This window comes from Oryzias latipes, chromosome 18, assembly GCF_002234675.1.
Source record: "Oryzias latipes chromosome 18, ASM223467v1".
In the NCBI taxonomy this organism is placed as follows: domain Eukaryota; kingdom Metazoa; phylum Chordata; class Actinopteri; order Beloniformes; family Adrianichthyidae; genus Oryzias; species Oryzias latipes.
The window spans coordinates 18,544,367-18,567,471 of record NC_019876.2 but is presented as its reverse complement, the minus strand read 5'-3'; the positions used below and the strand labels follow the sequence as shown (position 1 = coordinate 18,567,471).

General features: G+C 41.0%; 3 protein-coding genes across 4 annotated transcripts; 1 reads left to right on the top strand and 2 right to left on the bottom strand.

Annotated features, from left to right (window-relative positions):
- Nucleotides 1–520: 520 nt before the first annotated feature.
- gba2 (glucosylceramidase beta 2) lies at nucleotides 521–13,153 on the bottom strand. Its single transcript, XM_004079847.4, has 18 exons — nucleotides 12,614–13,153; nucleotides 11,858–12,407; nucleotides 9,334–9,425; nucleotides 9,008–9,123; nucleotides 7,556–7,774; nucleotides 7,209–7,448; nucleotides 7,028–7,130; nucleotides 5,895–6,048; nucleotides 4,958–5,083; nucleotides 4,654–4,838; nucleotides 4,422–4,526; nucleotides 4,231–4,338; nucleotides 3,937–4,088; nucleotides 3,704–3,810; nucleotides 3,325–3,467; nucleotides 1,755–1,870; nucleotides 1,389–1,580; nucleotides 521–1,204 (listed from the first exon to the last, which is right to left on the bottom strand). Exons 2-18 carry the CDS (start codon nucleotides 12,049–12,051, stop codon nucleotides 980–982), a joined length of 2,577 nt encoding a protein of 858 aa, XP_004079895.1. The 5' UTR covers nucleotides 12,052–12,407; nucleotides 12,614–13,153; the 3' UTR covers nucleotides 521–979.
- Nucleotides 13,154–13,303: 150 nt separating this feature from the next.
- rgp1 (RGP1 homolog, RAB6A GEF complex partner 1) lies at nucleotides 13,304–21,509 on the top strand. 2 transcript variants are annotated; one of them, XM_020711708.2, is made up of 9 exons: nucleotides 13,304–13,322; nucleotides 13,716–13,831; nucleotides 14,373–14,506; nucleotides 15,427–15,510; nucleotides 17,568–17,717; nucleotides 18,478–18,624; nucleotides 19,991–20,118; nucleotides 20,199–20,376; nucleotides 20,838–21,509. In XM_020711708.2, exons 2-9 carry the CDS (start codon nucleotides 13,716–13,718, stop codon nucleotides 21,059–21,061), a joined length of 1,161 nt encoding a protein of 386 aa, XP_020567367.1. In that variant the 5' UTR covers nucleotides 13,304–13,322; the 3' UTR covers nucleotides 21,062–21,509. The 2 variants fall into 2 exon arrangements, with proteins under 2 accessions (XP_020567367.1, XP_011485884.1); XM_011487582.2 differs by lacking the exon at nucleotides 13,304–13,322 and adding an exon at nucleotides 13,383–13,549.
- msmp (microseminoprotein, prostate associated) lies at nucleotides 21,507–23,068 on the bottom strand. Its single transcript, XM_004079921.4, has 3 exons — nucleotides 22,509–23,068; nucleotides 22,328–22,436; nucleotides 21,507–21,986 (listed from the first exon to the last, which is right to left on the bottom strand). The coding sequence occupies exons 1-3, from the start codon at nucleotides 22,615–22,617 to the stop codon at nucleotides 21,713–21,715; spliced, it is 492 nt and encodes a 163-aa protein (XP_004079969.2). The 5' UTR covers nucleotides 22,618–23,068; the 3' UTR covers nucleotides 21,507–21,712.
- Between the last annotated feature and the right edge of the window lie 37 nt (nucleotides 23,069–23,105).

The following is a 23,105-nucleotide window of genomic DNA, read 5'->3' as shown; positions in this document are numbered from 1 at the left end:
ATGTGTTGAAAAGTTCAACTGTTAGTCTGCATAGTCTGAATTGATTAAAGCACCTATTTAGAAACTTCAATGGAAAAAATTAACTACTACACTTTTTAAGGAAGCGCGATGCTAACTTGTTGGTGCTTAAGAGTCTACCAATGATAATTCATAACTTTATAAACATTTGTAATTTTCAAGTAACATGTGAAAAATGAAACTATTGAAGTCCAACTTAACTTTACGCCAGACATGGACGTTCTCTTATCGCTTTCTGGCCTTTTTCAATGTCAGCTCCCAGATGCATGTGCAGGTAGCTATGAATGCTCCTCACTGATTGGTTAATTAATTCTTGACTGACTATTCATTAACACTGTAACATGTAACACAAACTCTTTTAAAAAGCCAGAAGTAACACTGCATCTGAAAGTGAAACACCTCAATGTAAGAGTAATTCATCATTTAACTCAAAATAATCACAATCCTCTAACAAAAAATTACAAGAAATAGCTCAGTAGTTGGTGTCCCAGTGACTAATATGTATGAAACAATACAACAAACATGCTTTATTATCCTTTACATAATTTATTCACTTTAATCATCAGAAATATTTTATATTATTTATGTAAAGGTTTGCATGCAACAAGGTACAAAATTCTTCCAACACATTATTGATTATTTAAGCAACTTGAAAATAAAAGAAGAAATATATAATATATCAACATGTTGCAGGTATGGTAATGCAATTGGCAAAACAATACAATGGAAGCCAATACTTGGTCTTCTAGCCTTTCATTCATGCAGTGTTTTTTCTGAATGCCTGGCTTGACAGCCAACAGTGCAAATGGATGTGCAGTCTTCTCAAAAAGTGTCCTTAAAAAATGACACATACAAACACCATGGTTCTAGATAACCAGTCAAAACAAGGAGTTGCAGTGTCCAGATGAGAGGAGGTGGCTGCAAGAGAGGTTCATCTGTGCTACATCAGAATAATCCGATTTCATGTTCCAACCTCATCCGAATCTCCAGTTGTTGGGGCCTGATCCTTTTGTGTCATGTTTAGAGCAAGCTGCATGGCCCAGATACTAAGAGGCCTCATGTAAGCCAGAGAACGGTAGATGTTCTTCTCACAATAGGCTTCAGGAGTCTGGAAGGCCATACCCAGCCTCTCCCATACTGTCCGGTAGCAACCCTCAGCTGTGTGCATCCCCTCCTCTCGCATGCCCTAAATGAGAAAAACAAAAAATAGCTACAATTTAATTACAATTTTCCTTATAATCAAGTGGCTAGAACACTTCACTGAAGGCATCTGTCCAAATAACCAAGGTTGAGCTTTCAGTAGGAAGTCTATGCAGAGAGCAAATAAATAAAAGAAATCCTCTGATGAAGATTTCGTCTCTCTTACTGACCTCATGGATCATAGTCGCTGCCAGCCCGTACACAACACCGATCCAAACCTCATCAGACTGGACACTGGAGCGGTCAGGCACTCCTTCAGGGCGCATGCCATTGACTGCACCCATTTGGCCCCCAGCAAAAGCCATCACATTCAAGTCAAAGATGGATTTCAGTGTACTCTGAATCTTTTCTTTGGGAAAAGCCTGTGTGGACAAGCAAGGTCAACGTTTACTCTTAAACACATCTGAACAAGTTGTAGATAAATTCTGATGAGTTTTTAATGTCTATAGGATTCCCTCATCTTTTTACATAGACCTTAAAAGGCAATCATGTTTGTTTATAGGTGGAAAAGATTGTATCTTTTATGTTTAACTTGCCTGATAGTCTTCTTCCCCACAGGCTGATGCTTTAAGGAACCAATGACCTGCACACTGGTCTGACATGACACTGTTGGAATGATATCTCCCACTGCTGTCATAGTTGTAGTACTTGCCTAAAGATGGCATGAAAAGACAAACAAGGAAGTCAGTTCTAGTCTTTCAGCTGCAAAGCTTGACCAAAAGAAAATGGAAATACTGAAATTCTGCCTGGCTACCTGTGGTTCTGGTTATCGAAGCATTCACATTGTTTTAGTAAACTTAAAAAATGCTAGTAAATGTCTTTCCTGTAATTTTGGGGTGGAATATTTCATCGTGACAGTGAAATGCTGAGTAAAGTCTTTTCAGCACATCTCAGTGATTTTCAAAGAGGTTAAGTCATGGGCTCTGTCGTGACCAACTGAAGTGTGGAAATGATCCCTAATCTCTCCTGAACCGTTATTTTATAATTACATGCTGTGAATCCCGGCATTGTCACACTGAGAAAAAAAAAAGTATTTTTTTTTGGAGGTTGCATGATCAGTGAATGATGAATGACTGGCAATCTAGCGGCTGGGTAGCTCGGTTGGTAAGGTGGGAAGCTACCACGCAGGAAACCAGGGTCCGATTCCCGGAGGGGAATGAGCAATGGTACTGGGGGCAATTATCATATCAATGGCGAGCAGTTAACATCACCCAGTGAGGGTCCTTAGGCAAGGCCCTTAACGCTACTGCCTCCCGAGCGCGGTTTCGGCTGCAGCTCACCGCTCCCCAAGGGGATGGGTCAAATGCGGAGAAAGAATTTCCCTTCATGGGATAAAATACAGTGTATAAAAAAAAAAAAAAAAAAAAAAAAACACTCTGGAGCAGCATCAGGCAGGTTCATCAAACCACAAAGATTATGTTTGAATTTCCTCACAACTCCCTAACTACTAAGAGACTACATAGTGCCCTGGATTTTACAGCAATTCAGACACATGCTCACTACTTTTTTTTCAAACGGGAAAACACAACAACATTTTTCTGAAGTAAAAACCTATAAATATGAACATTTTACAGAGACTATTTATGAATCCAGTGTTCTGATGATGAAAACTTCAATAATTTATAAACCAATAAATGTAATTAAATTGTTTTCAAATTGTTCAAACTCAATGCATTGTGGTCTATATTCCCTAATCTAGTGAGCATCGATGCACACTGGTTTTCGCAGAGACTTCTGGGAAATTTCTGGAGCACTTGATTTTGGGATTGTAGATTTGAACTCCCTGAAAAAATGGCAAAAGCCCTATTTACCTTTTGAGATACGTTTTAGCACAATCTAAAATAACCCACATACACCTAAACTGCAACCTAATAAGCACCAATTCAAATATAAAAGCCAAATAAAGATCATTTTTTATTTAAGGTTTTGACTTAAAAGATCAAACCTGCCTGTTTAAGTAATAGCTATGAGCTTAATTAGTCCATTTTCAATGCCTGAACATCTTTATTGGCGACTAATTATGTGACTTATTATTTAAAATTGGACTCAGGACAGTGAAGCTGGTCTTTATTGAACCCAGTTTGGAGAGTGCTTGTCAGACCGTACCGTTCCACAGGAGCTTGTCAAAAGCAGCACTGCCTCTGTCCAGAATGTCTTTGTAATGTTGATACGTCCTCTCAGTGTCCACCAGTCTGGCCATTTTACACATCACACACAGGGACGCCAACCACAGCCCACCACAATATGCACTGAGGAGTTAAAAAAACAATAACTTTTTTTTAATGGGGAAATCATTTTAAACAAAGACTATCGCTCACTTAAATGTATGCTAAAGGGGTTTCAAAAAATAATTTGAATTAATGTGAATGTAGCATCATAGTCCAATAAAGAAACATATTTACTGTAGCCATAAACTCTCAGTTCACATAAGACAAAAAGAAAAAAAAGGTGAATACTGGTCCATTTTAAGTCAGATGTGCCTCACCTTGGCCCAGTAACCGTCCAGCCATCATATGTCTGATCAGCGTATCCTGAATTCTCAATCAGGCCGTCTCCATCCAAGTCAAACTTGATCTCTGACTCCATCACAGCCTAAAAGATCAACCACCGCTTAATCTGAAGCATCTATGCCACTCAGTGAAACATTATTTAGCTGCAGCAGGTTGTAGCTGTTTTCAGGGGCTACTGTGAAGGAATGAACAGGTTTGTCTGGCATACCTGGCAGATGGGCCACATGTCCTTCAGGTACTGGTTGTCCTGGGTGATATGAAAGTCCCTGTAGACCTGCAGCACAAACTTCAGGTTCAGGTCCTTCCAGCCTGCAGTGTCGTGGATCAGATAGGCATTAAGCCTGTGCCACGGCTCATCATCTGAGGAGTGTCAGGCAGATCGTTCTCAGACCTCATCAAAAAACAACTGTATCAATCTAACAAAAGGTTAAAGGTTATTTATTTAAACAAATGGTGTTAAAACATTTCAATTTCATTTCTCTCACAGACCGCCACCTCCTACCTGGGTCTCCGATGTCATGCGGCACCACGTTTTTGGTCTTGACGGGAGAGTACCTCCCGCTCATCAGATGGAGCCTCTCTGTCAGGTCCTGCTGAACAACACTGCCAGCTGAGGAGAGATCCAGATGGTAAAACACGGGCCTGGCTCTTTAATAAACACACAGGGTTTCATAAAACTAGAGTTTGACTCACCAATATCATATTGCACACTCAAGGCAAGTTTGGGCCACAGCATAATAAGTGCAAAGGAGGCGTAAAAATGTACATCATATGTGTTGTACATTCTATACTCTTGACCTAAAAATAACACAGTAAAAATATTATAAAGACTTCTTTTTTTCCAGACAGATTTTTTTTTTTGCAAAAACGTTAACCTGAGCCGTGACACCATATTACATTTGACTGCTCCCTTTGTGCGGCTTACCTTCAAGGTAAGCGAAGCGTCCATACTCCTTGATGACATCAGGCTGGGCCGGCAGACCCCCATCCTCACTGCGCACGCCGCCACTAACATCAGCATCTTCTGCTAGCTCAGTCCACACCGTCCCTCCATCCGCCACAAAGTACAACTCGTTAAACAGAGCCGACTTATACCAGGAGGGCAGAGAACTGAGGGATGGAAAGGAAAAACACAAGCCTGACATTCAAGATGAAAAACCTTTTTCCATGTGTGTACACTAATATTCACTTTTCATTGAATTTATGTAGATTCAGAGACTAAGAAGTACCTGTCCTGCAGTATAGGACTCTGCCACTCCTCGATTCTTCTCTCCCATTCTTTGTAGTGTGTCAGAGCGTAATGACTGAGGGAGGGGGAGGCTTCCCCTTTGCTTCCAAAGTAACGAGTATATCTCCTGCAAATAGACATGGCAAGAAGTTGATCTGGTGATAAAAGTACTATGCCAACTTTTTATTCCTTTAATTTCTATGGTTTGCTCACTTATAATACATTTTGCTTATCAGCCATCATGTTTGTTTCCCTGTCTTTTCTACCTCATTAAAACTTTAGGGTCAAGCTTCTCCTTGACTCAGTAATGAGCATTTGCAGGCCAAACCACACGGTGGGTGTGTGTCAGCAGTGAGGTAATCTGAGAACCTCAGAATCAAAATGACAAAAAACGATCACGCCAATATTAAAAGCACTAAAAAGGGAGAAATACTTCCAGTCAACATAACTGGGAGTGCATGTTAACTCTAAAATGCATTTTAGAAATGCTGCAATAAAAAAAGAACTCAACTTAAACAAAACCAAAAAAAGTCAAAAAGTTCTGGGGTTTTTTAAAAAAGGAACTACACATGTGATCTTTAACTTAATGCTTATTTATATGGTACTGTGGTACAGTACTTGATAGGCCTGCACAATAAATCACTATCGCAATATAAATCTGTGCAATATGCATATTGAAAAATATGGTGAAAATTGCAATAAATGGTTACTTTAAATGTGCTAAAACAATCCTATGGCAGCTTGAAGTATTTAACGAATCAAATAAATCCATTTATTAATTTGACTAATCAGATGGAGCCTTTTTATGTTAGATGTTTGCCTCCTCTGTAGATAAGGGTCATTTGGAGTGTAATTTTTAAACTGTTGCAATGAAATGGAAATTATGCATTTTGTTTTTTTTTTCCGCAAGTTTTCCTTATATCGTGCAGCCCTAGTACCTGACATGTTTCCTCTCCCTTGACCCAAAGGTGATTAGGGGCATGTCCCAAGCCAGGCAGAACTCCACATCGTTATGGCCATGAGCTGGCACAGAACACCCCACTGCGAGTGCAGCCGCTACCTTCTCTCCTTTCTGGGTTGGTGGGCTGGATCCTAAGAGGAACAGAACCGTTACGTTCAAAGTTATGTGGAGAGAACAAAATGATGTAACTGAGGCATCTGATGAGGACGTGCCAGAGCTCAGACTGTTCAACATTGATACACTGCTAAAACTGAATCGTAAGAAAGTCAAAAGACACTTGTTACTAGAAAAAATGACTTTTCTTGTCATTTTTAATCTTGGAAGACCAATAATCTTATTAATAAAGTTTTTCTAATAGCAAAATAATTTTGGTTTAAGAAAATATGCCTCAGTGACCAGAATTTTTTTAGTAGAAGAATTCTTGGTAAGACAATTTTAATTTCCCCTCTGGCAGAATTTTTGCTTATTTAAAGATTTTTTTTTTCAAGGATTTTTGACTCATTTCTAAGAGGCCTTTTTTTTAGCAGTGCAGGGTTAGCTGATAACATGTTTAATTGTAGTATAAGGATCAAATTGTTTATTAAAAAAGAAGGTAGAATTTTGTTACACCTCTAAGAACATTGTCCAAAAAAGAAGCTCGAATCTTACAAGCAAGCTCTCAATCTTCTTTTTTTTCAGCTTTTCCCTTCAGGGAATCAGCATCCTCCATCTAACCCTGTCTTCTGCATCCTCTACTCTAACAACAGCTGCCTTCATGTCTTTGTTGGTCTTCCTCTAGACATCTTGCCTGGCAGCTCTAGACTCCTTCTACCAATATATTCACTGGCTCTCCTCTGGACATTTCTGAACCATCTTAGTACTGAAGGAAATAAAAGAAAAAGATTCTGGCCTTTCTGAAAATCCTCAACTCTTTGCAAAACTTCAAAAACACAACAACACCGACCAAGAATTTTTAAAGATTTGAGCAGAGTTGTAGTGAATTAATTTAAATGTTTGAACCATGTTTCTAAAATAACTAGGTAAAAAATCTCTGGGACTGAGTTCTCACACTCTTATGTGTTTGTTGATCTACATTAAATGATGGTCAGGTCCACGCCACGTTTCTCTGACCTGAAGGAGAGTCGAGACGCCCGTCGGTCATCAAGTCGCTCCACAGGCCGCTGCAGGTCCCACTGGGACTGAACGCCGTCTGGTGACTGACCTTTCTGTCGGGCTGGTAAAACTACATATTAAAACACATTTCCTGCAAACGGCACGTTTTTTTCCACAGAAAATGTGACAAAAACCCAACCTGCTCTCTAGCTGAGATGCATAGGGTGTAAGGGTTCACTGCTGTGCAGTGATGGAGTAACACCCCCGACAGTGCTTTGCCCTCCTTCTCTAGGTGAAAAGGTTCATTCCAGTGTCCACCGCTGCTGTCGTCCTTGTGTCCCGACCCGTTCACCATTGTAAACATAATAGAGACTTCAAGAGCGTAGTCATTCTTGTTCTCTATGTCCCATACGAATACAGCCACGGGGAGACTGGAGTCCTGCAGTGATGAAGATGAGACAAGATAACAAACATCTAAATGTATCCCATAAAAGAAACTTGTATGGAGCTGAAAAGGCATGGTGTCATTTTGGAATGATCCGTTACCTTGTAATCGTGAGGAATGACTGGAGAAATCTGCCTGCAGGTGAGGGTGACGTTCTGTCCGGGCAGGTGGTACACAGTCCAGGCGCGAGGATACAAAGCGTGATAGAAAGCGTACTCCCCACAGTAACCCCAGTTCCAGCCTTGTAACGTGGATGGGTGCTCCACAGACAGCACCTGCTGGTAAACAGTTTGTCCTCCCCGCCGCAAACACACGGTAAACTTCAGGAAGACAATAACAACAAAAGATTAATTTTACTACTAAATTTCCACTTTTCTCTCTGTGTGAAGGTGTTTGCAGAAGTGTTCCTACCCATGATGCAAGTCATGATGAGACTACAGAGTGGAATATTAAGCGGTGAATCAACTAGCACTCAAATTCCCTAATTATGTTTTTTTTTAGCTAAAACTGAGGATATAACTTACTAATAATTAAGGTAAAGTTCAAATGTGAATTTTGGCAATTGCGAATCTTTTTACCAACAATAGATTTCAAACAGCTGTTGTGGGAATGGCCTATTGCTCAGATTTTCTGATGGTCATTCAGTATTGTTCGTGTAACTCCTAACTTCAGAAAAACGTTCACGGCTGGTACTAGCTGCTGATTCTACTATCTGGCACTCGTGGCATTCATTCAGCACAGATATCAGTCTTAACTCTAACGGTGACCTCAAGGTCTTAGCAACTATCAGTTATTATTCAAAGTTGTCCGTCCTTGCCAGGGACTTTCAAATCTTTTGTAGGAGAGCAAAATAAACTGACAGACTTACTCTGCCTGGGGCTACTACGACAACTTTAAATACGCTAGTGTTCAGCTTACTCTTTTGTGTGGTCCCATAAACTAACATTTGCATAAAATACTGGCAGGATTGGTGAGCCTCTAGTTTAATAAAGCCTTTCCACGTGTACAGCACTATAGATGTCATAAGACCAGAAACAACACCAATTAGGTGACCAGGACTATGCAGTTTGATACAAAAACTAACCAAGTTCATTTAAAATACACACTGCTGCATCCATCCATCCATTCGTCCATCTTCAGAACCCGTTGTATCCCTTTTGGGGTCATGGGGATGCCAAAGTCTATCCCAGCTACTGTTGGGATAGATGGCTAGTCGGTCGCAAGGTCATACAATCACAAACACACACACTCTCATTCACACATAAGGACATAAATTGGTCTAAAATGCAGATTTTTGGGTCTAAGGAAGGACACCAGATGGCCCGGAGAAATCCATGCATACACTGGGTAAACATGCAAACTCCACATAGAAAAGACCTAGCCAGGGTTCAAACCTGTGAAGTGAAAGCGCTAACCACTTCACCGCTGTGCAGCCCACACTGCTGCCTTTGCTGCCTTTACTTTCGTAAAAGAGCCATTTAACATGATAATTCATAAGGTTTGGTATGAGTTTCCTGTTTCTGCTGGTATTTATTAACTAGGGTTCCACTCACCTGGTCGGCTATTACAGTTTTGTAGTGGTACATTCCAGGGTTCAGCTGCCATCTGCAGAACTCCCCCCTCCAGCCCCTTGTGATGGTTCCTCCTCCAATCCCACCCAGTGGAGCACCTGCGAGTGTAGCATCAATGCAGACAGGATTAAACTGATAATCCAAAACCTTGCCAGCCAGGCTCATGCTAGGCTGTCCACTACCCAGGCCATGTTTTAGAGATTAGACAGAATTAGCATTAGCAAAAGAAATACAAGTTTCCACTCTGAATCTGAAAATAAAATGACACAACTTCAAATCATATTAAAAAAATAATCTCATTTACATACCGTAGATTTGGCGCAAGGGCAGGGCATGAAACATGTCAATGAAAGGAGCCTTTTTTTCTACTTGGGTCTTCTTGTACCACCATCTTAAATACCTGGACACACAAAAGGGGCATTGATCACCTCCCACCTCGTGTAAAACATTCCCTGAAAAAGCAGCACGCAAGAAGTTTGTTTGTGTTTTTTTGGGGGAATACAGATTAGGTTTCTTAGAGCAATTCATTTATGTATCGCAGCTTCTCTGTTAAAAACAGTTTCCCAAGCTTTTAGCCCTCTGAAAAAATAAATGTTAGAGCAGACCCAGAAGAGGAGAGAAAAGAGGAGGCCACTGTACGACTGGATAAAGAAGACACTTGTAGCGACTGCGGCAGGTCGATTTCATGCAAGCCTGTTGGAGGGACATGTGTGCTGCACATTTGTGTGCTGCACATTTGTGCTCAGCAGCAGTGCTCTCCCACACCGGGGTTGCAGACTGAAATATTAATTAGGCAACGTTAGGTTTCAAACATCTCCCAGGTCCTGAGGCAAGAGGCAGAGTATTTCATTCACCACCAGAGTGAATAATCTGTTTGTGTCCTGAACTCTGAGCTAAATGTTCTGCTAATTTGTAAAAACTAAAGAAGAAAAAAACAGGACAAAGCTGCTGTTTTGTTCACTATAGTTCAGCATAAAGCTCTAAAGTTAATTTCCCTGCACTAAAGTTAACCCATGATGTACCGTATTTTAAATCATATGAATCGTGCAGTAAAAACTTAGTGTTTTATTGCCAGTGTGAGACCTTTAAAGGCCCACATCACCTGCAATTTAGATTCTAAACTAACTGTGGCATCTGTAGTGTCATGTTTGTGCCGATTTTTACCTTTTGATCAATTCTAAATGGAGTCAAAACCTCTCACACAAAAAGGGACTAAGTTAAATTGTACCTGCGACCTTTCCCTGAGCATTTATTTTATTGCACTTTTATAAGTTATATTGCAGTTATATTGCGAGTAAACTGCACCGTAACAACCTTTATCTTGTTTGCAGTACTGAACTGAAGCAGGGCAGGGATGAGGTTTCAGCGACCATCAGCTCTGTTTTGAAGCAGAGCAGCTTTATTGTGCATAACAGGGAAGCAGTCAAACCTATGCCGAACAATGGCTTCACTTCAAAGTTCAGGATATTCCACGGCTCCATTCACAGAGACACAAACGGGATCAGTTAACGTGTGTGTTTTTGAAAACGTGGCAGGTTGACCTAATGTTGGGATCATAATGTTCTGCAGCTCAGTTGGAATGAAAACAATAGTCCCAACACCAATCCAGATCTGACAACACAAGCAGATAATGATATGAATCCAGTTTTTATCTGCAGCAAAACCTTTTTCTATTTTTTTTATGTACATCTAAAAAGGAGACATATTTTCCCAAACTGGAACCCTTTGAATCCCTGCAATAAGGAACAACGTTGCTATGGTGAAAAAGCTGACACACCCCATAAGCATTCATTTTCTTACAGAAGGGGATGTGCAGGCAACAGGGATCACAAGATTTTCATAGAAATAGCTACCAATAAACAAAAATGTCCATCAAAAATAAAAATACTAAATGCCCTTTAGCAGAATTTAGAAGTAACCCTTTATAGAATATAACAGTTACTTGTATATTTTTTTATAAACTTTATTAATATTCTGCAAAAGAAGTTAGATATATTTGTCCTGTAGGTGTTTTTTTCCCCCAAATTCTTAAGATGGGTTAACTTTTGCAGACACTTTCATGAATATCAAACTGTTGACAACAAAATGTTGTTTACTTTAAGGAGAAACTTTTCCAAATTAAAGTTCTGATGTTGTTATGCCACATGATATAAAACATATTAGATGCCAACATTGTTAACCATATGAACAGAAGAAGTTCTCTCTGTGAGGGTATAAAAACTGCAGTCTTCTGAAAGAGATGAACAGCATTTCTGAAACACATGAAACTTCTAGAGTTTCCGTTCTTTAAGATTAGAGGATATGCCTCCTGGATTATTAAACACCAATTATCTGAGGTTTTTTGGTTTTTTCATTTCATTCATTTTCTATTCCGTTTTTCCCTTTCAGGGTCAGGGGGCTGCTGGAGCCTATCCCGGCCACTTTTTGTTTTTATTGTCTGTAATTGATCATCTGAAAATTCAACTGTAATATATATGACAAAAGGCTGAGCCCTGCAGAGCCCTGGACATGACATTTTGGTAGAAAAAAGGTTCATAATCCAAAAGCAACTTGAAAACTCTGAATATGGGACTGTTAATGATCAACCTAAGTTGGTTCTGTAATGCTGGAGGTGTGCAGTCACACCAAGCTGCACTTTGGACCTGCAGCAGGAGAAAATCTCCTGCAGGAGGACAGAAGCTGGCATTTCCTTTGGAGAAGGTTAAAAAAACATGTCAGTGCTTCATCCGTAACTGAAAATGGAACCTTGATGGAAGATGGAATGGAAAATAAAACGTATTTAATAGAAGACCTAATGCTTATTCGGCAGAACCCTAAGAGAGAATGACTCACCTAATTCCAAGGCCAATGTGCTCCCACAGGTTGGACAAGGAGACATCCTTCGCCTGGAAGGGCTTCCTCTTCTCCTTAAACACGTGCGCCAGACAGATGCGCCATCCCTCCTTAGGAACCCCGAACCCCGCTTCCTTGGAGACATATGCGCTCATGAGGTCCGCCGTGGATTTCTCACCCCACTCTGAAGTCATGGTGGCGCGGTCCAAGTTCAAACCAAGAGGAAAGTACTTTAAACACGTGCGATTACAGAAGAATGTGGCCGCCACCTTCAGTAAACAGGAGCTGTTCTCTGCCTCTGCATTGGAGTTTTTCAATTAAGAGGAACCAGTTTTCAAAGGACAGTCTCTTATGCTTGCGCAATGACTGACTGACTGACTGCTCATTGGCTTAGGGCGGAGATTGTGGTTTTATTTTTCTTGTGACAGGAGTAGTCTCCGGATGTGGCTGTCCAGCTATCGGGATGGATGGATGCCTGGCTGGGTGGATGGATGAGGGGGGAGGGAGGGCCAGAGAGCAACAGGAAACGGGTCCAGTTCAAGATCAAAACCTACATTGGAACGACAAAATAATAATAATTACCCCGTTGTTACGTGGCGTACTCGAACGGATAAGCAGACACATTCCCTACCAGTTAGCTGAAAGATGCAAACACGCTGGATTTTTACCTCACTTGCACATGAACGGAACCTTACGTTACCGTTTGCATCATTTCTAGCCATTTCGACAAGGAAAATTCATTTTCCAAAAACGTACCTGTAAGGCAAAGCCATACCGCTGCCTGCAGCCCAAATGCCGACTTTTGACAGGACCCCGTAGCCTGTGCTAGCACCAGCACGGTGCTCTAAAACCGTTCTAGTTTACACAGGAGTCATTTTTAACCCGTCTACTGACTCTCAGAAACACATTTGTTTATTTTTTCTTAGACGATCACATTCTTGTATAAGCACGATAACCTGTCGTTTTCAATCAAATTTGATATCAAACTATTTATTTCAAATTCTAAAACCTTTCTGACTTGTGGTGGATAACCCAATAACTAAAGTAAGCGATACCTGACAGACTAAAATCTGGGTAAATCCCACCAAAGGCGCGTCTAACAGATTGTACCATTTTTAAGTAAAAGGGGAAATGTTGTGTTCTATTTAAAACGTTTTTTTTTTCTAAGCTGTAAATTTATTGATCTCAATGGGTGTGTTTTTCCTTTATATAGTTGCAGTGTTTTATAAAAATATTTTGACCAAAAATTATTTTTGAATCAACCAACATTTTAAGTACTTTGTGGATGTTTCTCCCCTCTGGTTTCGAAGGCAAACATTCACCTTCGTCGCGGTTTTTGCTGATCAACAACAACTATTCATGTGATCCTTTTTGTATTTAGCTATTATATAACAAACACCAAATAAATTATTTAGATCATGCTTACAATTCACCCCCCCCCCCCGAATATAATCTGTTTCGTAAGGTGCGTTAAAAACTCTTGAATGTCTCTGTGATTTCTTTTTTTTATTCACCGTGGGTCTTTTTGGTCGTCCTACAATGCAGAACATTTTTGTTTACTGTCTGGAGGAGCCGTCTACAGAGAAGCTATGCGCAGTTTCTTGAAAAACAATCGAAACTAGTATTTTGTTTTTATCGATAAGTAAATGTATAATATATTCTGAGTAACGTCTTTCAAAGTTTCGCTTTAGGGTAAGGTTTGTGCTCAACTTGGTGTTAAACTAGTTCTTAAGAGAAAATAAAAGAAACAGAATGTTACAAATGGCGGGGAAAACACCCACTGGTGGTTTAGAACTCTGTAACAAATGCATGCTATAGTCTTTAAGTAGGTTAAATTTTGCTGTCTTTGACGCCACAGATGATCGAGGTGGTAGCTTCAATGGCCCGAGGCCCCGTTTTCCTGGCTGGGGAGCTGATGGAGTGCCTCATAACGTTCACTAACCCGATGTCTCACCTTTCCACCTCTGCGAGCAGGTAGGACCTTAAGTTCCTCCGAGAACACACTCACACCTTTTCAAAAAAAATAAACTCATAGAAGATCACGTTAGGCTCTTTCTGAGCTTGATTAGAGCTCACGGAGGTGTGCCAGACCGAATCAGAACAGCTATTTAATATGGCTTATAGTTGTTGTTGTTACTATTGTCGTTGTTGTTTCTACCAAGCAGCCTTAAAACTAATCAAACCTTTTACATATTTAAAACAATATGCCATTTATTTATTTTATTTCCTTCCTTTTCTTATAGTCTTTCCCAAAGCAATTATAATTTTCATATAATTATTGCACATTCCTGAGTGTAATTATAGTATTCTCCTCATATCATGAAGGCTGCTCTGCTTACATGAGCAGACTAAAACATACATTAATGATGAACATGTTCATCTAATTTTGTTACCCAATATCGAATCAAGTTTGGAGTATTATAATGTTTTTTGAATTTGTCATACAAAAAACCTCAAATCAGCCTCTCGGTAGATCACCTAGCCTCTGCGTAACTCACTTTTTTCTGCGTTACAGCGAGATGCTGGCATGGGCCAGTGCCCAGATTCACTGTCAGTTTCACACCAGTGAGCACAGAGTGGCCCTGCCGACCCGGGGCAACAAACAGGACGTCCAGGCTGAAAGCGACACAGTGTTGATTCCAAGCAGAGGTGAGCAGGATACCAGAGAACCAAAGAACACCAACTCAGTGGCCTTGACGTAGAATGTCTGCCCCAGGATTGGAAGGTTTTGAGATGAAATCCACAGTCCAGTCACAGCAGGAAGGGGATCCGATGCCTTCCTGCTAGACACTCAGCTTTAAGGGGTTGGATTGGGGGTTAAACCACCAAATGGTTGCCGAGCGTGGCTGTGTCTGCAGTTCACTGCAGACACACTCCTAGTGTGACAACTAATGGGACTTTAATTTGAAAGGGCCTATACCATGCTATTTTTAAGCCTTTTATAGTAAACAATGTGCATGTATATGATAATATATTACCTTTGGCACTCAACAGAACACATTTTTTACTAAACATTAGTTCCTTTCCTGAGCTCTTTTCCAAGCCAGAAGTAAGTCGACTCGACATCTGAGGCACCGCCTTTCGCTTCTTGTGGGTGCCGCCCATTTCATGACGTCAAAGTTGAGTCAGCCTCTGCAGCGTGTCTGCGTCTTGCCCACGAGAACCATCAATATCTGAACTTTTGCAAAGATGGATGTGCATATTGTGCATATAAAAGGAAAGTTTTTTTGCCGATCACCTCTAGTTCCACAGAGAAAGTGGGTGTTTGTGTTAATACTCCGAATTGCGTGAATGGATCAAAATCCTGCTTTGGGGTGTCTTTTCCTGAGGAATGAACATTATTCACTTAAAAGCTAAAAAAGAAAACAAAACAAAAAAGATTTTGCCTGGTATCAGCCCTTTAAGAGAAATGACTAAAAGTGGAGAAAAGCTTCTACTAAAAAGTTTTCCCTGAACGTAAATACCTATTTTCTTTCAGTAACACTCTTCCAAATAGGATTTTTAGGATTCAGTCTTTGCCTCAGTGCTTTCACTGTGAACTTCTTCACATTGTTGTTTTTCCTCTACAGGAGAACGAGGACAGTGTGTGCTGGACACCCCCCCCAAGATATTATTTTGTGATCTGCGATTAGACCCCGGAGAAAGAAAAACGTGTACGTTTCTTAATATTTATGTAAACATTTTATTAACCCACAACTGAACAGCAGATTCACACATTCCTACTAATTTAATTACTAGCTGGAAGCTGAGGTTTGATACTAGCCCTAATGCCAAAGGAAATGCAGCATATGTTGCATTTTTCCTACCTATCTTAAATGTAACCGGTCTTTAAAGGACAATGCATTTACAGTAAACTGAAGACATTTGGTTTTCTTTAAGATTGCAAGAAGTTCAGTTAGGTCTTTAAGCAACTTATAGAAGATGCAAACATCTTATATGCATTGCTTAAAGGAAGGGCAAATAATACTATTGGGTTTTTATCAAAGGGACTTGATCTCTTTTGAGGAATATGCTAAAATTAGAGTCAATTGAGACTCATTTTGTAAGCGGTAAAGTACATAAGTTGCAGTGCAAATGCTGTAAAAAATTTTCTACTCATCATAGTTTGAAAGGCCAAGATAATGTTTGGCTATAAATAGATTTTCTTTTAAATTACTTGATTTGATCAATACGTACAAATACTATATTATTTCATCAATCCAACAAAATGTGTTGCTTTTTTTCTTTACTAAAACCTTTTTCTGAGTTAGTTCTTAATTCAATTCAATTCAATTCAATTTTATTTGTATAGCCCAAAATCACAACAACAGTCGTCTCGATGGGCTTCGAAGTAAAACATGAAATCAGAAGGATCACGAATACAAAGAGTTCAATAGAAAAATACTAAAATGAACTAACAAACTGACTAAGCTATACTGGCATCCCTGCCCTTAGACCCCCCTTCGCGGTAAGGAAAAACTCCCAAAAAAACCGGATTCCGGAAAAAACGAAGAAACCTCAGGGGTGCCCACATGAAGGAGGGATCCTCCCCCAGGACGGACAGGCGATTTACCAGAAATCTTAGAGAAGAATTAACTTATCTAAATCTACAATTACATATATAAAAGTCCAGCAGACGAGCTTCATCCAGCCGTGGTTGTGGGGACAGTCAAAGGCGCGAGTCGAGCCGGAGACAGGAACCACAGCCAGGTGTAGGAGCAGGAGCAGAGACGAGGTACTCGGTCAGGTACAGAGCAGAGACGAGCCAGAGATGAGCCAGAGGCAGGATCCACAGCCAGGTGTAGGAGCAGGAGCAAAGGCGAGGTAAACGATCAGGAACTGGAGCACGGATGAGCCAACTGGAGTCTGGAAGCACTCCCACTCCCCAGGAGAGGAGAGGAAAAGAGGGACAATACATGAATCGCACTGCACCCAACAGAGGCATGGAGAACTAAATGATAAATGATGATGAAGAATAGAGGAGAGGAAGGGTAGAAGTAAAAAAGGAAAGAGGACAGAACCCCAGTGCACCATAGTTACCCCAGCTTCAACTTCTAGCAGCCTTTTAAAAGAAATAGTTATTAATAAGTTTAATTTAAACAAACTAACATTAAGTTAAATAATCTCTGAATACTAGCTAGTCTGACAATAAGCCTGTCCAAAGAGGAATGTTTTCAGTCTAGCTTTGAATGTAGAAACTGAGTCGGCCTCTCTTACATGAGCTGGGAGTTTATTCCATAAGACAGGGGCTTGGTGGCTAAACGCTCTACCTCCAACCGTACTTTTACTAATTCTAGGAACCACATGCAGTCCTGCATTTTGCGATGCAAAATGCAGGACGTGGTCGTTTCTGATTTAGTAAATATAAGTTCCACCTTTGTTCAGTGAAAATCACTAGTTATGAGTAAACGGTTTTTTCTAACCAAAGAAAATTTGTTATTTTGGTGAAAATTAGAAAAATAAATCCATTATAAATTGTGTCGTGTTAAATTGTAGATTGAATCAAATTGTGAATTGTATCAACATTTTTTTTGAATTTTTAAGTGATACCAAATCTTAGGAGGCAACGCTGCTCCTTTACCTACAGAATTAATTAGTAACTGCTGTCAATAAGGCCGAGTGCAGAGCCGACATGCAGTGAGAGTCAAAAGAATGACATGCCGTATGAATAATACATCATTCCTACTGTCCATCCATCACATTCAGACTGTTTGACATCACTGTTCCACAGATTCATATAGTGAAGTCGTTCCTGTTGATGGACCGCCCAGTTTCCGTGGTCAAGCAGTGAAGTACGTCTACAAACTGACTATCGGCTGTCAGAGGGTCAACTCTCCCATCAAGCTGCTCCGAGTTCCTTTCCGAGTTCTGGTTCTGCAGGGTGAGATGACTTTTGCCTACTTTGCATTTCAGGCCACAGCTTACTCCCTGGAGTTTCAACTTCTCTCTCGCTGTTTTTTTAAAATTCTTTTCAGTCATCACTTCTGTTTTCAGTGTAATTTTCATCTGTCTTCATCCAGCTGTTCACATGCAAAAGTAAAACAGTTTCACTGTGATAAAGAGCAACACCAGAAAACCTTTTAAAGCTTAAGTTCAAAAAGGTTATTTCTACCTAAAATTGGCTTCATGAAGGAAACTCTGATGACGATAGTTTTTTTTGGGGTGTTTATAACTAGTTTTTTTGGCTTTTTCTCATGATGGAAGGCATAAAAAAACATAAAATATTATTGAGTGTTTCCTTATTGAATTTTTTTTAAATCAGGAAGAGACAAATAAAAATACAGTTTGAATAGACCTTATTTGAGACATAGAGAATACCGGGGACAAGCTCCATGCTCCGCTCTTCAATGGGGAGGGGAGGGGTTGCTTTGCACCAAAGCTTCCCCCGACAGCTCAGAGATGAATTTCTTATGAACTTCTGCCGCTCTGCAGAAACTATGTCCTAGAAAAACAAGAATTATTTTTCTTTTTCCTAAAAATGGCCTTAATATATTTTAAAAAAAAATGTCAATGGGAACGCTTTAACAAGAGATCAAAAGATGATTGGAAAGGACTTAACAGGTTACAGCTTTCTTTTTAGATTGCTTTTCTAGTCAATATTTCTCATGTTGACATTTCCTTTTTTATTCTTTTTCTTCAAGGCATGCCAGAGCCTCCATTTCTTCAGGATGAGGCGGTTTCTCCCTCCAACCCCTTCCTGGAGGAAGAGGAAGTGAGCCGCAGGGATGCCCAGCCTTTGGAGAGAGCACTGGACATGCTGATGGTCACCACGTCCAGACGCTCCCCCCGTGAGTGCAGTCACTTTCTATTCTTTGTTTTTTTTTGTACTCCTTGTCTAAATGCTGATGAATTCTATGTTAATGTGAATGATGCTTATTTTTCGGTTAACCTAAAATCAAATACTTTTGTGTGGCGGGTCTGGGTCTCCATTGAGACGATCGGTGGTTGCCCCTGCTGGTCGGCTGCCTCGGTCCCGTCGAGGCCTGACCAGAGTTCTCCCAGGGGCAGAGCTTGGGGGCGGCGACTTGGGCTTGCTCCGGGGAACGGCGCTTTCTTGGCTCTTCTCTCTTTGTGTGGGGCCTGGGGGGTCTACACTTCTGAGGATAGGACCCCTGGGCTGAGGAGACCTGGGACCAATGCTGGGGGGGTTGTTTCACTGACCGGGGACCAGTTCACCAGCTGTTGCACCGTAGACATTTAGGGCCCTTAGTGGGGAGGGGTTTTGGACATCACTGTGAGTAATCAGGAGATGTCGTCTCAGTGCCCTACCCGCCAATTTTAACTACCCCCTTTAATACACACTCTTTACCCCTCAAAAATATGCACTTGAACACACACACACATACATTACACAAGGGAGGTGAGATCTCTGATCATCTGTCCCCTACACCAACCCCGCGGGGGGTACCAGGCTCTCTGCATGGGTACCCCGATGTGTGCTGGCTTCCTGGGCCCGGCGGCCCCCTCTCCACGCAGGGAGAGGGATCCCTGAGTTCTCTGGCAAGACCAAGAGCCAGGGATCACAAATAATTTGCGTGACTGAATGAAATTTTTCACATGTGTCAGTCTGAAGGCATAAGTATGCGTGTGTGAACAAGAGTTGTATTATGTCCGTGTTCACTTGTTTGTATGTGAACATTATTGGAGCCAAAAGGTATGTTGGTGTGAGGACAAGCCCCGCCCCTTTTAGATTTGTCATTCATCTAAACCTGACCGTAATGACAGCAGCTTGTTGCTTTATGATGCTTTATGATTTTACACCCCCTCCTTCTATAATCACCCTCCTACCCCCCCCCCCCCTCTCTAACAGCCCTCTCTCTTCTTCCTTTTCTTTTCTGAGCGGTCCAAAAAAAAACTATTGCAAATATAATCAATATAAATAAAGTTTAGTATAAAATACAAAAGGGGTTTATTCAAATATACACCTAGTGTGTGTGTCAAACGTTTTATAACCCCTTTTGTAACAGTAAAATATGTCCAACACAAGAAAGAGGCCTTCAGCTCTCATCTGTCTGCTCAGCTGTTGGACAGGACAAGTTAAAAAAAAAGAAAAAGAGAGAGAGATGAATGTGCTGGTCACATAATGTGACATATGCTGTTTTTTTGTTCTTTTGTTCAAAGAAAAAAAAGTCAAAACTTTTGTTTTGTTTACAGACATGTTTAATATCACCAACACGCGTGGAAAAGTGGCAAAGTTTTGCATCTTCAAGATGGTTTACAGACTCGGGGAAGAAATCATCGGCACATTCAACTTCTCAGAGGGAGACATCCCATGTTTGCAGGTGTGTTTTCTGTTCATTCATCACACCGTGATATTGTGTTTTTTTTATATAAAACATGTTTTTTTTGGTGTGTTTACTAGTATTCAGTGAGCCTTCAGAGTGAGGAGGAGATCCAGGAGCAGTACCAGCGCCGGCCCGGACAAGCCGTCAGCGTGACCGGTCATGGACGACACCTGGAGTCCTGCCTCCACACAGCTTCCAGCCATTTTTCCCTCCCCATCCCGCTAAACGTCACGCCCGGCTTCAGCACAGACGTCGGTCAGTTGTTTGTTTTCAGATCTGTCAAACAATGAAAAATCAAAGGTCAGTGTTGAGCGGAGTACACGCTGTCGCAGGACCACACAATCCCTCATACGTGCACAGTACACCTAGGAGCACCAGTTAACCATGTTAGGCGTGTTTTTGGAATGTGGAAGGAAGTGCCCAGAAACCCACACATGCACGAGGAGAACATGCAAACTGTGATTCGAACCCGGGATTTCTCACTGTGAGACAAGAGCGCTGACCACTGCACCATCATGCAGCCCTGTTTCCTATTTTATGCCTAAAAGAAGTAGAATTTAGAGCTAAAACTTTGGTAAATCCTCCAATGAATTTTTAAAGTAAATTCTAGACAATATGTATAAATCCAGCGTTGCTTTTTAAAGTTAGATGCACTAATAAGGCATTTCTGGATCACTTGTCAGCTGAACCTGAACCCTCACCTTTCTTTTGTTAAGTGGCTCTGAGGTGGCGCCTGCATTTTGAATTCGTCACGGCCCGGGATCCCATGGAACCGCCCACCGTCTTGCAGAACCAGGCAGAGGTCACCATCTGGGCCGGGGCGGAGCACGTGGATGTGGACACCTTCAGCTGGAATCTGCCGATCAAAGTTCTGCCCACAAACCCAGCTCTTGCCTCCTACGTGTCTCAGTTCACAGGGACCAATAGCATTAATATTTGAGCGCTGTGCTCTGAAGGGTGAGGTCGATCACTCAGTGAGAACAAAGTGTGTTTGTAAATGTGTGTGTGTGAGAGAGATTTTATTTTTTCTTTTATGGATGAGAAATATCAGCACAAAAGTGCAAATTCCCAAAACAAAGACATGATTCCAGGTTAAATATAAAGCTAATGGCTAATATTTGCAACCTACTGTATGATTTAACAGTCTTTATTTTTCCATATGCATTTTGAGGTGCATTTAAATATTTTGGGGGGGAACTTTGAAAATCTTTCCTCTTGGGAAAACGCAAGTCTTTATCTCCTGAGTATTTATTTCTTTTTTCTTTGGACACTAACTGTTCCTCCTGTTTCTTTCTTTGTAACTGCTTTGCTTTCAGTTTTTACAAAGGCCGTGTTGTCATGGAACAACTGCTGGTGTAAATAATAAAAAAAGTCAATGTTAAAAGTCACAATTTTTGTCGATTTTTATTCAGAACCGTGAATTTTTTTGGGTGTTTACATGTGTTACAGCAGAGAACAGGTCAGAATAAACAGAAAAACACAATATTTAGACATGTTATTCACAAAAAGATATAAGTGGAGTAATAATTGTTTTTACTATAAAAATGTAATAAAACAATTATTCCTTAGAGAATCACAGATTTTCAGAGGATTAGGTATCTGCAGATTGGCTGCTGTTGGTTGCTGTGGTGAGAAGCAGCTCTGCAGGCAAAGTGGTTGGAGTTCTTGGAGTTTTGTTGATGTCCGGGCTTCTCCAGACCTCAAGCTGTTGCTGCAGATGAAGTGATCCATGGCTTGGGTCATGGTTTGCTTCGCCTGGGGAGCATGGCAGGCGAGGGTCAGCAGTTTGGACCAGAAACACCTTGCAGCTCACCGGCTCAATTTGCACCTTACACCATGCGGGGAAATCTACTGGACGGTGCAACCTGTACAGAGACAGAAGGTGCTTTTAAACCTGGAATTAGCCACAACCCCTTAACCTCTATTGATACAAATATGCTTTAAACCACTTCTGCTCCAAATGTACTTTAATTTAGCATCTACTTGAAAGTAAAAACATAAGTGTTTTTTTTTCACAACTGGAAAGAAATTAAGGCGTTAAGGGGATTTTATTACTTGCAGAGAATTGACACCTGTAGAAAAATCATTCGTCTTTTTTGTGGGTAAGCTCTTTTTCATTTTTTGTGAGAAGGCAAATAAATTAATCTGAAGCTTCCTGAAAATTTAATATCTGGGCTCAACTCGCTCAAACAGTTATTGTACTCACATTTCACAGCAGCCGACGCCGACAGGATGAAGGCAGGTGCACTGCATGCAAGAGTTGTCCATCCAGGACTCCCCCAGCAAGAAGTGCTTCCCTTCAAACTCACATTGAGCTGAAAGATCAAAAGGAGAACTTTAACTAGAAGGGGTTTTAAAACTACTGATATCAAAGTGTAGGATCTCACCTCTGGAGTTAAAGTAGCATTCCGTAGGCGCTGCAGAGCCTCCACAGACACTCAGAAGAAAGCATGCAGCTGCAAGCATCCATTTAGCAGTGGGGAGCTCCATCTTCATCAGGTTTGGTCAGCTTCTTCTTCCTCTTCTCCGTTTGCTCCCTTTATTTATACATCCTGAGGGGTTACTTCAGGGGTGTGACTGGTCCTGTCATTTGCCCCACAACCGTGGCTGTGGAGGGTGTCACCAGCATCCGTCAGGAACCACAAGGAGGAGGGCTTGATCGACTAAAGAGAAGGTAAACAGAAAGGAATGTTGGATCTTTGGCACCGTCCTGCAGAGCATCACCTCGCTCCGTTTCAGCAGCCATAAACCTCTGAGCTGATAGAAACAATGACACATTCATGTGGGGAATAAGAGATGGGTCAGCTGGAGGACAGAAGAAGCCGTCCAAGGAAAGAAGAATGAGAAAAAAGTGATGAGATGGACAAGAGCGCAGGCAGAACAAATGCTTTGATCACAGAGGTGCATGACTTTTAACCAGGTCTGTAGCATAGATTCAAGAACCCAGTTTTAAGTAACCATGACCCAAATGAAAACCTTTTGTG

Excerpts from the sequence above, each read along its gene's own strand:
- gba2 (XM_004079847.4), bottom strand. The coding sequence starts at position 12,051 with ATGACTTCAGAGTGGGGTGAGAAATCCACGGCGGACCTCATGAGCGCA. Across the intron at positions 4,089-4,230 it reads GCATGACATCGGAGACCCAG|ATGATGAGCCGTGGCACAGG; the intron begins GTAGGAGGTGGC and ends GACACTCCTCAG. Across the intron at positions 3,468-3,703 it reads TGGACGGTTACTGGGCCAAG|TGCATATTGTGGTGGGCTGT; the intron begins GTGAGGCACATC and ends TTAACTCCTCAG.
- rgp1 (XM_020711708.2), top strand. The coding sequence starts at position 13,716 with ATGATCGAGGTGGTAGCTTCAATGGCCCGAGGCCCCGTTTTCCTGGCT. Across the intron at positions 13,832-14,372 it reads CTTTCCACCTCTGCGAGCAG|CGAGATGCTGGCATGGGCCA; the intron begins GTAGGACCTTAA and ends TCTGCGTTACAG. Across the intron at positions 14,507-15,426 it reads AGTGTTGATTCCAAGCAGAG|GAGAACGAGGACAGTGTGTG; the intron begins GTGAGCAGGATA and ends TTTCCTCTACAG.
- msmp (XM_004079921.4), bottom strand. The coding sequence starts at position 22,617 with ATGAAGATGGAGCTCCCCACTGCTAAATGGATGCTTGCAGCTGCATGC. Across the intron at positions 22,437-22,508 it reads ATGCTACTTTAACTCCAGAG|CTCAATGTGAGTTTGAAGGG; the intron begins GTGAGATCCTAC and ends TTGATCTTTCAG. Across the intron at positions 21,987-22,327 it reads GGCGTCGGCTGCTGTGAAAT|GTTGCACCGTCCAGTAGATT; the intron begins GTGAGTACAATA and ends GTCTCTGTACAG.